The sequence below is a fragment of the Phoca vitulina genome, unplaced genomic scaffold (genome assembly GCF_004348235.1).
Source record: "Phoca vitulina isolate PV1807 unplaced genomic scaffold, GSC_HSeal_1.0 scaffold64, whole genome shotgun sequence".
Lineage (NCBI taxonomy): Eukaryota > Metazoa > Chordata > Mammalia > Carnivora > Phocidae > Phoca > Phoca vitulina.
In genome coordinates this window covers 4,362,898-4,377,335 of record NW_022589767.1, presented here as the reverse complement: position 1 = coordinate 4,377,335, position 14,438 = coordinate 4,362,898, and the positions used below count along the sequence as shown (strand labels likewise).

The window sequence follows — 14,438 nt, the reverse complement described above, 5'->3', positions numbered from 1 at the left end:
CTTTTTCTTACAACATTAATAATCTAGATTTTACCTTTGGGATTCTGAAAATTTGTATTGGGTCAAATTATTCTTGCATATCATTTAAGCTTTCTATTGGCTTTTTCATTTAATGTGAATAATGAGTGTTTTCAGATATACCACACAATGGTGACTTGTCAGCTACTGTATTTATATGTGAGATAGACTAGTTTTAGAGATGGCCACAAGACACTGATACATGAACTTCAGCCTGTTAGTGGGTAAATAATGACTTCTTCAACTTCTCTTTCAGAACAAAGGAAGAATTATGCTCGGGACAGTGTCAGCAGTGTGTCCGATATATCCCAATATCGTGTTGAAGTAAGATGTTTTGATGTTTGCTAAAATTTAGAATGAACCTTGAGGGACATAAAAATTTGGTGGTAAAATCAGAATTGCGTTTTATTTTATTCCTATGATGTACTCTGAATTGCGTTGACCTTTTTCTTTCAGATTTTTGTAAAACTGAGATGTAAAATAATGAAGTGTCTTGTTCATCTGGGGTCTATTTTCATAGAGAATAAATTAACCACTCATTTGTCATTGTCAGCCTTATTTTGGCTAAAACCAGGACAGAGGCTTCTATTTTATATTATAGAATCTTTTTTGAAATTACACCTTTGATGGTTTCACTGAGTGGTTTAGTTTTAGTTTTACCTAAAGTCGTGACTAGTCCTATTTAAACAACGGTTTTCTTGTTTAGTTTTTCCTGTGTTGTTATTTTTTAAGATATATTTGCTCTTGATTGGAATCTACGTAGGTGACTATCGCTTATAATAGAACATGTTTAAGCAGGGAGTAATTTTTAAATTGCTCTTATTTTCCGTTTTCTACCCATAGCAGGCATGCTTCATGAGACTTGAAGTTTTGTTTCAGTAGCGTGCAGTTTGACGGTTGCTGCCGTGGTAGCCGACTCCCGCTCTCGTTTATCAGTTTCCGTAGTTTCAAGCCGCAGTGGCTCAGCACTTAAGTAACCAACATGGAATGAGATGGGAGGGATCGGTCTTAAGAGAATGTGATTTAAGCTGTTCAGAATTTATGTTCTGTTTATGTAGCTCAACATGGCTCGGTATTAAACAGATTGAGGTATTTTATGACTCAAGGCACCCTTTCCTCAATTCAACAAAAACCTGCTTGACTTTCTTAATCTCAGTAAGAGAGCCACAAAGTTGTAGGATACCTTGTGTTGTTGGCTCCTCTCCGCTCCAGTCGTTGACTTCAGTCAGGTCACCATTGCTTTCTTTTGGAAAACGTGCACTAAGAGAATGTGTGTGTTAATAAATATTTTTTCCTTCTTGTCAATCGTAAGCACTTGACCACCTTTGTTCTGGATCGGAAAGATGCTATGATAACTGTTGATGATGGAATAAGGAAGCTGAAATTGCTCGATGCCAAGGGCAAAGTGTGGACCCAGGATATGATTCTTCAAGTGGACGACAGAGCTGTGAGCCTGATTGATTTAGAATCGAAGGTAAGTCTGTAAAATTTAGACTATTTACTTCCAAGAAAGTTCCACAGATATTTATGTTGACAAGCAGGTCATACTGTTTAAAAGGGGATGAAAGTTTGACAAAATAAAATATTTTGTCAGTGATTTTAAAGAAATATACTACTGCATACACATTATGCCCACAAAATCAGTTCCTGAAACTGGAGACAGAGGGATATGTGTTTTGTTTTGTTTTGTTTTTAACCACAAATGATGAGATGGAGGAAGTGAGAAAAAAAATCCAAAGCACTAAAGTAAGGCCCCAGTGGAGCCTTATTCTTTATGACATATATTAATTATATACTAGGCAAACCATATCCTAGTAAATGAGTAACCTGGGATGAAGGGGGTTTTTGTGTGTGTGTATGTGTGTGTGTGTGTGCGTGTTAACTTTTCAGCACCCCTATGGCAGGCACCTTTATTTTGCACAACCACTGGTAGGTACGATGCTGGAGCTCCCAACACAGGACTTTTCTGAGCCCCATCATCCAATAAGCATTTGAGTTGCTAAGATAAAGAAAACAACTGTCATAATTGTTTTAGAGTATTCTGATAGGACTTGGAGTAAGATCTGCCCTTTCTTTTCTCACATCCATCATATACTGTGAGAGAACATCTTCTCTGATCCTCATGGTTTTAAGTAATTATATAGAGAGAAGGGGTATTATTTAATTTACTTTGCAAAGAAAGAAAATTTGTTATTTCTCTGGTACTCTGAGAAATTGCATTTTATTTTGATGGAACGAGTGCTTCTTGTTTTGCCTTTTCTGGATCTCAGGGAATCAAAAGTTAGAATAAAACTCATGATGTGTGTATGTGCCATCTGTAATCAGAGTTGCTGCTTTTTCCTTTTATTTGTTACTTATCTAATTTATTTTCATTTATTGGGGCTATTATATTTTCTTAAAAAAATCGGTTTCTCTCATTAATTCATTATGACTCACTCACTATTTGTATAAAATCATTAGTATAATAATGAGCATTTTAAATATATCTCATTAAATACAGAATTCTAATTATGAACAGAAAGCTCATTTGTTTAAGAATCTGCCAGTATTTTATTTAGGTGGCTGTTTATAGGTTAGAGAATATTCACTTTTATACTTCCAAACATCTTAATCACTTTGAAAAATCTATTTTTTAGTGAGATCCTTCTGGCCCAGCTGTTTGACATTTTTGGCTAGAATGAATATATAGAGAGAGTGAATTTTTTCATCTGAAAGATTCATTGAAATAAAAAAATGTATAAATGATGTATTATTTTTAGCCTAACATTTGTGATCACTGAAGGTAGAAACTAAGAGTATGACTGTTCAATGTTCAAATAAAAGAAAATTCTGACACTATATAGCCAGAGGGAAAAAAAATACCATGTAAGATGGTGAATAATTTTGGAAATCACTTTAAAAGTGATTTGTACAGTGTCTAGAGCTCTTTGTTCGATAGATTTTAGACATATGATAAAAATTAAGGCAAATTATATTTTTACTTTGTTTACAGAATGAACTAGAGAATTTTCCCTTAAGCACAGTCCAGCACTGCCAAGCTGTGATGCATTCCTGTAACTATGATTCAATTCTCGCCCTGGTGTGCAAAGAGCCAACTCAAAACAAGCCCGATCTTCATCTTTTCCAGTGTGATGAGATTAAGGTATAAGAATGGCGAATTTTTTTTCCCCTTTAAGTAGATGTTCTGACAGCCATTGGATTATCCACTTCAGTTATATGACCAGTGGATTTTTAGTTTCTTAGGATTTTGTAAGGAAAACAAATACCTTAGTATTTTCCTGAGGGGTTCCAATAAATAAAGAGGAAATAGAGTGGTATTTTAAAAAAGAAAGATGCATTCTATTTATTTAAAAAAAAACAGGCATAGATAATATATTAAATTCTTCATTGAGTTACTTGGACTTTAAAAATTGATTCTTCCAAAATCATGCTTCATGGGCAATAATCACGCCATCCTATTTTATTCTGCACTAATCACATAACATGGATTATTGCAGTGAAACCCTCAAGACATTTTCAATGATACATATTTAAAGCTCACCATTTAATTATGTGACTTGAATAATTGCTCAAGATATGTAATCCCCAAGTGTTAATGTGAAAGTAGTTAAGCACGGTTACCAGTAAAAACATGCTATATCCTGAAGATTGGTATTCAAAGTACACTGTAATTTTCAAATGCTTATCACTTGTGATGCTTTGTTGGACATTAGAAATTATCGTCAACCTTGAATATTTTTAGATCATGAGTTGATTTCTTCAAAAGGGAATTCATTTTGGGTTGAGTTGATTGGTGCTTTGCCAAAGCAGTGACTTATCACTGTGACTGTATATTACAAAATATACAGGTAATTTTTATCTTAAATGTTAGGAGATTAGCATGAAGTGTCACTTGATCTTTTCTGTATTTCTTTGACATTAAAATATGATAGCTAAATTAAGATTGACTGTCAACAGTGGATTTCATCATTTTCTTTTTCTTGCTTTATGTATAGATGACTTTCTAAAAATCTTACTTGAAAATAACTGTGGCATTTAGATAATTTGCATAGTGATGTTCATCAAATTTTATGTAGTGCCTTTTGAAAGTCATAAAGGGTATTAAGAATTTTGCAAGATTAGATTTGTTAAGTATTAAATAAGTATTAAAGTGAATATTTTTCTCTGAAAATATATTGAAATTAAAATATTTTTAAAACAGAGGACTAAACTAAAAGACATTTTAAATCTGGTATTTGCCTCAGTGCTCTAAAACTTAGCCTGAAACTAAGAGTTATTATGCTGAGTAAAGTTTCTGGGTTTCAGTGTTGAGAATAAAGGGCTTGTTTTATCTGATAGGGGATGCTGGTATTGATGGGTCTGAAACAGATTTACTGAATTACTGTTTTGTCTAAAAGCTCAAATACCACTGTGCAGCTCTGTGTTTTTACTCATTAGTGCTATCTACATGAGACCTTCTTTTTCCTTGACACATTAAAAATATAAACACAATGAAATATGATGTAGTTTCTTTTACATGGGTCATGTTGCAACATCACTTTTGAGTTTTAAAGTTTCTTTATTATGGGATTTTACACTACGCTCCTGCCCACCTCTATAGTAAAATTTTTCTTAGAAATATGATAGCCCCCCCGCAAAAGAAGTTCAGGGTTCCTAAGCATCTTCAGTTTTATTTAATATCCCACATAACAGAGAGTCTTTGACATGATGTTTATAATGTCTTCCTGAAACTAAGATAGTCTTACTGAAGTAACACTGAGCTAGTGTGCATTAAGCCCTCACATTTAATTAGGAATGTGACCTTGGCCAAACCATCATATGAGTATTCTTCAGTTTCATTAATTATAGAGAGGACAGATTAGATGATCTTTAAGTTTCCTTTCAGCTCTAAAATTTTATGATTGTCTGTGCTTATGGTAAAAGAATATACAGCATACATATTTGAGAAAAACATACAAAATGACAGAGAACAAGCAGGAACAAAAAATAGGAGGTGAGTACATCCCATCAAGAATCTAATATGCAATAATAATCACTGGTCATAAGTAAACTTCATACCAAACAAAATAAACTTCTTAAGAAGCTGCTAACTTCACACTGTTTCCCAAGAAAACCACATCAAATATTCTTGTTGGAAAAGTATTAGAGAAGTTAATTGTTTGGAGAAAGTTAGCCTTTACCTGAAATGACAGAATAAAGTGGTTATCAAAAAAGGTACAACCTAGTGTTGGGGTTCGTCCCACAATTGTAGTGTATTTGTCCCAAACTGGGAGTATCTGCTGGGACTGAGTGATTTGTTCCAGTAGGTTAATGGGTGCCCACCGGAGCCTGAGGCTGAGAAAGGGGAAGGAGCTCTGCTTGACCAGCATGCACTTCTAATTCCTTCATTTCTTTTTAGGTAGAGATTTTCTCCCAGTTACATTTTCCACATATACTTACATTTCCAGCATATGCAAATTCCTTTTCTCTTTGCCTGTATGCAAGGATAGCTTTTGTCTAAACTAATGGAATCTGGATGAAATAACTTTTAAGAATTTCTTCAGTTTTTAAAATTTGTCATTATAAAATTCGCCATCAAAAAACTGCAAGAGTCATGTTTTGAAAGCACATTTTAAAAAAAGGAAACACTTTTCTTTTGCATCAGGACACTTACTGATTCAGACAGGGAACATAATCCATTTTGCTGTTGCTGTTTGAACCTATACACTAAGACAAGAAAAATCTATGACCTCACGGGTAACTTGTCTTGCACTGCAGGCAAACCTCATTAGTGAAGACATTGAGAGTGCGATCAGTGACAGTAAAGGAGGGAAACAGAAGAGGCGGCCCGAAGCCCTGAGGTAAAAACATTAAAAGAAATTAAGGGGTAGAATTGTTTTGTTTTTAAGTTTTTTTATTTGCGTTTTTCTTTTGGTTTTGGGGGGTGTTTTTTGTTGTTGTTGTAGTTTCTGTTCTAAAGATTTAGAAAAATGATCTTCGATGAAGGTCTGTTTTACAGATTACAACCTGTGATTTCAACTCATTCGCTCTTCCTAGTTTGTCAGTATATGTGTGCACCTTTTCTCTCCACGTTTTCTGGTCTTTCTCTGAGAAGCCTTCTCTAGCGTGTGTTGTCAGAGTCAGGACAGATGAGTGGCATTTTAAGGGAAGGAAGCCTGGGTACAAATAGATATGAGGAATATAGTTAGTTCATAGCCTCTCCAAGTCACAGGAGACCCAGAAAAAAATTAAACCTAGTGTTCAGTTGAATTAAAATTTTTCTGTGTTTTTATATTTCATATACATTTGTAAATATACATAATATGAAATGGTTAGGAAGTCCTTGTTGTCCTCCCCCTTGACATCGTTCTTAAGGTTGAAGAACTAATACCATAAACTGAGAATTGATGGACACGGAGATGGTAAAAATTCTATTTTTTCATCTTTTTTAGGATGATTTCCAAAGCAGACCCTGGTATACCACCTCCGCCAAGAGCTCCTGCCCCGGTGCCCCCTGGGACTGTTACCCAGGTGGATGTTAGAAGTCGGGTGGCAGCCTGGTCTGCATGGGCTGCTGACCAAGGGGACTGTGAGTGTTTCTGAGGATTGCTACTTATTGACCATTGACTTTGGGTTGTGACATAATTCTTGCTCTCAAATTCTGATGCTGATTTCTGAGCTGAAGCTTGAGGTTAGCTTTTTTAATTAAAAAAAATCATAGATAAAGGAAATTTAAAACTTTGACACTGTAAGACTATTGTATATGAGAGTTCACACCAGTCATTTAAATAAATATGGTGTTAGGATTACGTTGTTTTTTTTTAATGAGATCAAAGAAAGATGGGAAGTTTGACTCAGCTGTGAGTCAAACTCTCTACCAGAGAAGAGACTATCAGATTTTTTTGCCAAGATTATCCTTCAAAATTCTTTCCATTATTATTATCTTACCACTCTCCTGTTTGGGAAAATTGTTGTGCTTACATGAAAAGGCTGTAAGGGGAGTATTAGGACAAGAGTAAAAGCATCTCCATCTCACTAAACTTGTCAGAGGGGCCCTTTGTGTGCATCATCATTTTACCTTGACATTCTTTTTCAAAGACAAATAATCCGAGCATAGAACTTAGCATAACTTTTTATGTGTCAGAATGTTTTTGTTTTGTTTTTTGTTTTTTGTTTTTTACCAAATCTGAAATTTTTATGACTGAAAATGCCTTAAAATATGTTTGGTCCAATCTTTTTATTATGAGTGAATAAATTGTGATCCAATGAGTTTGAATTTGATGAAGACTAGAGTCTCACTGTTCTGCCTCATTGTTCAGTGGACTTAAATCACTTATCCTTTATCTAATAAAACATTATTCATGCAGATATCTAACAATGTAGTTAAACAATAGAACTTGGTGGCCATAAATAAGTGACACTAGACTTTATTTTGAGTCTGGTGAGTCAAAAGTTGGACTCTGGAGTAAGACCAGGATCTGCTGTGTGACCCTGGATGGTATCTCTTTGTGTTTCAACCTCACTTGTAAAGTGGGGATAATAATTCATGGGTTGCTATGAATCTGAAAGCAAATAATATCGACAACAGTCCCTACTGCAGTGTAAAACACATAACGTGTGGTTCGTCTCATTTTTGCCAAATTGAGTTCATTTTATTTCTGAATTGCTTTCCATTTTATTTATTCTTTTTGTATACTTGAAGTTATTTTTTAGAGATTTAGATGTAAGCCCAGCTACCAGACAGATGAAAGAAAAAAGTCTTTGAAACATCTGTTTATCAAAAATGAAGTAGCAGAATATTTACTTTATAACAATTTGTTTTTAGAAATCATACAAATTTCTGTTGATCTGTTTTTTTTCTGTAATATTTTGTGTTTAAAAAAACTAATAGGAGTTTATAGTGTTTTCTACTTTTTGTGTTCACATAGTGTTTTGTTGTTGCTACTATTTTGGTAGAAGAGATGTGGGTTTTGAGAGAGATCAAAATGGTCTTCCTTGAAGTTGAGGAAGGATAAGAGATCTTAAGTTTATAAATATTCTGAATAAATTTGTGAAAACATCTGTAAAACCTAATATGATTTACAACAAAGAGATGTTTCTGGGCTCTCATTAGATTTTGTCTAAAATATTCTGTGCAATCTTACCTATTTAAATGAGAGTAAGAAAGGGTTTTCAGAACTTCTAATTTTCTACTAGGCTGTATAGAACGTAGCACTTATCATGTGAGGTTCTGTCTGGACCCAGGCCAGTTTTTGGTTGGAAATGCCCCCAAAAGGAGTATCTTTTTGGTCCCTCTGAAGGCTCCAGCTAACTCAGACTAAACATCTCCTTTGAATCCTTGACATAGCCTTATCCCTGACTTCCAAAAGCGATCTCTGTAGAGTAGTGGCAGTGGGGTTCGTAGTGGTGCCAGAGACCGTGAAAAAGTCTGCGAGATACTGCATCTCCCCTTACCTCACCCTCCAAGTGATATTTTGGGGCTTATCTGGAGTTCTTACGAGCTGTATTTCAAGTTCAACATGCTTTCTGTAGTATACTATACCCAAGAAAGCCGCTAACTCCATGTAAAACAGCATTTAACTGGCAGGAGTTCATAAATATAAATTCTAATTATCTTAAAGTACTTAAGAGCCACTAATTAAGTTTCAAAAAACTCCATAATTTCTTCTTTTTTGGGGGGGGCGATATTCCATTTATTGGGAAAGGCATAGAAGAGGTATAAATACAGAGTTCTCAGTATTTTTTGTAGTTTTCTATATTGAACATCATGAGTCATGATGATGTATTATGAGTTTTTTCCATTATTGATGATACATTTTTCCAGTTTCATCTGTACAGTTTTTCTTTTATTTAATCTACTGTGAAATATATGTAGAAGTATCTGTGTTTAGTGGTAGTGTTAACCAGAAGGGAGTTCATTATAGTGACCTTATGATTAACATCATGCTTTAGCTAACTGAGCTAACTTAACATCTTGAATGCTCTTAAGATATGTATTACTTAATTTGCAAATCCTGTAGAGTATTTATACTTATAAAGTATAAATCAGTGAGCCCAACATTGTGGGTTTTAAGCTTAATGACAACTAGAATTTGAAAAAAGCACTTTACTGTCAGAACCCCCAAAGCTTTATTGTAATCACAGTGGTGGAATGTATAAAATTGGGAGGTTGCATTAGAAATTAGTTGACCACTTTTTGAGGAGCGGGTGCTTAAATGTGAGTTTATATTTCTTTCTTGTATAGGAATTATAGGGTGAGAAGTTAGGGTTGGTTCTACAGGCAGCTGTCGTTGGGAAGAGGGAGAATAGAAGGGGAAGTTACAGGGTAAATCATAAAGGCTAAAGGCAAGCCCGTCAGCCCTGGCCAAGTGCTCCTTAGTTAGTGGTGGCAAGGATGCATGTCATTGATAGATGATGAGCAGTTTTGATTTTGTATCCAGTGAAGGTGTTCCCTTTTGCAAATGCCACTCTTTTCTAGCCACTTTTCATGTTTCACTACCTAGATTGATCTTGCTTCGGTAACAGGTTGAAAGACTTGTGATTCTTTTTTCTTTAGTTGAGAAACCAAGGCAATATCATGAGCAGGAAGAAGCACCTGAAATGATGGCGGCCCGAATCGACAGAGACGTGGTAGGTCCAACAGTCCTCTTTAGGCCATTGCCTTCTTTTTAAAGAGGAAAAAAATATCAGCAGGGAAAATGAAGTTGATTTAAATAAAGATGTTTTGTGCAAACTGTATTTTCTCTTTCCATTGGTGGTTATGCCCTTTGAATTATTTCTTTCTTAACTATTTTTGCCTTTATGCCAATATTTAGTTAGTAGGATAGGGCTCTGATAGAAGAACTAGCATGTTAACTAGTTTACAAAGGAACTTAAACTGAATTATCAGATTTGGGGGATTTTAACTTTTTTCATAACTTGTAATTCATAATTGAAATGTCTTCTAAATATCTCTTCATGACATTTATTTTTATTAAACAATTTTACAATGCCTGAAAGATAAAAGTTAAGTGGAATTTTTTAAAAGTAGATATGTAAATTTTAACGTTTTATAAAGAATAAGGCTGTATTTATTTTTATTAGTCCATAGTAATTTACTTACAGAATGACAGTGCCTTCTGATATAATAAAATATAATCTCAATATAATTACTATTTATGTTATACACAATCCTAGCTTATTTGGAAACAAATACAGGAATTTGAAGTTTGGAATTTAATTTTTATATTACACCATTATTTATTACACTTAAAAGTTTACTTAATCCCGGTTTCTAGTCTTTTAAATTAGAAGAATGTCAGGTTTCACACATACTAGAGAAAGTCAGCTAAGACAATCAAAACTGATCCAATAATCCCTGAAAGCATAATTCATCATTAATTCTATTTTACCATGTGGCAACTCTCATTAATGATTATTATTCTAGATTATCTGTGTGTTTATTAGGTAATCAGAACATTCTATATACCTTTAATTCCATGAACTAATATTGTTGGTACTTTATTGGCATATTTATTAGAAAACAGAAATGCTCATTGCTCTTCTAACAAGATGTTTCTTAGAATTTTTCCCCTAACTTTATGTGGGAGAACCCTATGAGAAAATTAGAGTAGTTGAAAATAATTAATAATCTGAATAGATACTGTGAATGCTTTCTTTATGGTATTGAAAATAGAACAAGATTAAGCTAAAGAAAAATGTAAATGTCAGACTTTAGCCACGGGTATATGTATATTTAGTTCAATTCTTTTTCTTAGAATTAGTGATAAACTTGAAATTTGCATGTGGGAGGTATTTCTTTCTTTTTTTTTTAACTTTCTGATTTTCCTTTACTGACTAATAGTATCCAGTCGAGGCAAAAATGGTTTTATTTTGTCTTAAATCTTATTCTGTAATTTCTAATTCCAGCAAATATTAAACCACATTTTGGATGACATTGAATTTTTTATCACAAAACTCCAAAAAGCAGCTGAAGCATTTTCTGAGCTTTCTAAAAGGAAGAAAAGTAAGAAAGGTAAAAAGAAAGGACCAGGAGGTAAGTTGGATTTTCTCTTCTTTTTTTTTTTTTTTAAGATAGATAGGTAGATTTATTTATTTATTTATTTATTTATTTATTTATTTATTTGACAGAGAGAGACACAGTGAGAGTGGGAACACAAGCAGGGGGAGTGGGAGAGGGAGAAGCAGGCTCCCCACTGAGGAGGGAGCCCAATGCGATGCGGGGCTCAATCCCAGGACCCTGGGATCATGACCGAAGGCAGACGCTTAACGACTAAACCACCCAGGCGCCCCTGGATTTTCTTAAACTTCTAAAGACCATTCAGAACTCCAATGCTAGGCAGAGTTTCTGTCCTTGTGAACTGCTCAGCAAAACTCCATTGACAGTGGGTCAAAATCCCTTTTCTAGTTTTGGGATAGCACCTGGGAGTTAGGCAGAGACTAAGAAGACCCCAGGGAATGGTCCATTTTGGTTCCAAGTTGGCTATAGTAAGAAAAGACTCTAGGATACTTAACCTAAATCACAGAGACTCTGAGATTCAGCTAACAACCATCTCTTTGTAGTTTTAATTAGTGACTGTAAAATTAATGTCTATTAAAGAAAGTCATGGCTCTATTCTTCCCCTATTTTGATTTATTTTATTATAAATATAGAACCTCATTATTTTGTTAAAAGGATTGATTTTTCTCATTAAAATAGTTACAACTATCAATGGATTTGAATTTTTATATCACAGAACTCCCAAATAATATATTCAGGTCACGTACAAGCTGTTTTGGGGTATGCTGTAGTTAGCTATTTAAAATGGCCTCAAAATGTATAAACTTATAACTGTGGAACAAAATTAAAAGAATAGTGAGTAAATATCCTTTTCATGACACGTGACCTCCCAGTTTTTCTCTTGCTCATGTCTACCTCCTAAGCATGTGACCTGTAGACTTGTCTTCCAGATGTGTACCTCTGGGTGTACGTCACCTCCCTATATTCTGAAATTAAGTATTATTGCATCCTTATGTCTCAAACCACTTATTCCTGCTGTATTCTTTATGAGGGGTGTTCTATCCTCTTGGTCATCCAGATTCAAGACCACAGGTCTAGTATGACTTCATTCTCTAACTTGCAGCCAACATCGATTTTATTTTTTCAGTGTGTTTTATATCCAGTTGTTTCCCTTTTCATTTTCATAGCTAACATCTGCTTCAAGCTGTCATCATTTTTTACCTGGCTCTCTAAGTAGTCTTCAAGCCTCCAGTCTTTTATTCTGGGAGGACAGTTGTCGTCATCTAATGTAGTCATTTCATTCTTCTGAACAGCATGTTAATTCCATGTTCTCTTGATTTACTTCTGCTCCTCCCCCCGCCCCCCTGGCAGTCAAGGTCACCCTCAGTCCAACCTTGGTCTGCTTTTCCATTCTCTTGGTTTCTCTGCTTTAGTTTGTTGTTTCATGTACATGCAATTTCCTTTTTCCATGTTTTTTTAACTTATACTGCTATATCCAACTATGACATTTTCTTACCAAATTGCCGTGTAACAGACCTTTCAGATCCCATCTTAAAAGCTACTTTCCCCCATGAAACATCTATTAGGTGTCCATTTTCCCATCTCCCAACCAGGTGCAGTCTCTTTCTACAACATTTCCTTGGTGTATCTTGGTTACTTAACCGATTTGGGTTTTCTAAAGATTTTAAGGCCCTTCAGAGCAGGGCTTATAACTCGCACATTTTTATAGTCTTTGTGATGGTAAGCGCAATAATTGGGACATAAAAGGGCTACAGCATAAATCTATGGAATTGGTGAGGAGTCAGTAGAGCCTAAGGGTAGAAGGGTCCATTTCAAATGTTGGATCACCTTAGTTTGTTACAGTGAGTCTACGAGATGTACTAGAGTAGCTAGGAAGCATGGTATCTGGAATGATCAAATTTTACAGACACAAATGGGGCTTTTTATTTTTTCATTTACTCGATTTTCTTTTTTTTTTTTTTTAAAGATTTTATTTATTTATTTGACAGAGAGAGACACAGCGAGAGAGGGAACACAAGCAGGGGGAGTGGGAGAGGGAGAAGCAGGCTTCCTGCTGAGCAGGGAGCCTGATGCTGGGCTCAATCCCAGGACCCTGGGATCATGACCTGAGCCGAAGGCAGACACTTAACGACTGAGCCACTCAGGTGCCCCTACTAGATTTTCTGACAGCTTTGCTTTCATCTATCCCCCTTTCCGTTTATTTCTTTTAGAGGGTGTTTTAACTCTGCGGGCAAAACCTCCCCCTCCTGAGGAGTTTGTTGACTGTTTACAAAAGTTTAAACATGGATTTAACCTTCTGGTAAGTGGAATTTATTTGTATATAACCAAAAGAAACAAACGAAGGAGATCAAATTCTAGCCAGGATGTTCCTGATTAAATGAAGAGATAAAATTATTCTTGCAGATTTTTTGGTATGTATGTTTTGATTTGCTTTTAATTAGGACAACAGATAATAAAACCTATGTATCCAAGCAAATTATCAAAAAAGAACAACTCCTAACTTGTTTTTAAACTAAATTCTCTTAATCTGACTTACCTAGGCTGATTCATATATTAAAAGTTAAACTAGTAGTAAAGAACTCTTTCTCTGAGTCTGTATCAGACCTTTATGAGCATCTGTTTTTTGCTTGATTGCATCATAGTAATCTGTTTGTCTGTTTCCTTAATGCTGCAGGCCAAACTGAAGTCTCACATCCAGAATCCGAGTGCTGCAGATTTGGTTCATTTTTTATTTACTCCATTAAATATGGTAAGACTGTTAATTTAAGAAAGTAATCACTCTTAGTATGTTCTTCAACCCCAAGTGTCTGTCCGGAGTATCTCGACAGTGTTCCTTCATTACTTTGCATGGATACGATTTCTCTTGGCATCTGTGTCAACATCGAGAATGTGCAATTTGGGAGTTTGAAAGAACCTTAGAAATCATCCTGTTCAAGCACCTTTACTTTATTGCTGAGGAAACCGATGTCCCTGACAGAGCTAGGAAGATGAAAAGAAATATTTATCAGATGCTAGTGTTCTAGTATATACTAGGATATAATACAAATGGCTATAATAATGTAAAAGTTTTTCTCTTTCTCCCAAAATAGGCTGGGTGTGAGGAGGTACTGGTACTGGATGGAGGGCTTTGCTCATTTGTTTATTTATTCAGAAATATTAATTGAGAGCCTGTTACATGCTTACCATTATTAGTAGCTTATCAGGAATAAAACAGACATAAATTTTTACCCTCTTGGAACTTATATTGTAGTATGGAGGGGCAATCAGTAACCTAAATATATGCATAAATAATATATTTTGCTAAAAATAAGTGTTATTTGAAAAAATACAGCAGGGACAGAGAACGGGGAATATTTCAGGTGTATGCTCATGCAAGTGTGCACACGTATGCAAGGTGGAGTATTACCCTTTTTGAATAGGG

General features: G+C 34.9%; 1 protein-coding gene across 8 annotated transcripts in view; it reads left to right on the top strand.

The window, feature by feature from the left end:
• Positions 1–14,438, top strand: part of EPS8 (epidermal growth factor receptor pathway substrate 8) — a 199,053-nt gene that overhangs the window by 147,481 nt on the left and 37,134 nt on the right. For all 8 annotated transcript variants that reach the window (XM_032391808.1, XM_032391809.1, XM_032391802.1 and 5 more), the window contains 9 exons: positions 275–342; positions 1,331–1,492; positions 3,011–3,160; positions 5,776–5,858; positions 6,450–6,586; positions 9,554–9,627; positions 10,906–11,032; positions 13,228–13,316; positions 13,692–13,766. In XM_032391808.1, the coding sequence (XP_032247699.1) occupies positions 275–342; positions 1,331–1,492; positions 3,011–3,160; positions 5,776–5,858; positions 6,450–6,586; positions 9,554–9,627; positions 10,906–11,032; positions 13,228–13,316; positions 13,692–13,766 (965 nt within the window). The remainder of the gene's footprint in view (positions 1–274; positions 343–1,330; positions 1,493–3,010; positions 3,161–5,775; positions 5,859–6,449; positions 6,587–9,553; positions 9,628–10,905; positions 11,033–13,227; positions 13,317–13,691; positions 13,767–14,438) is intronic.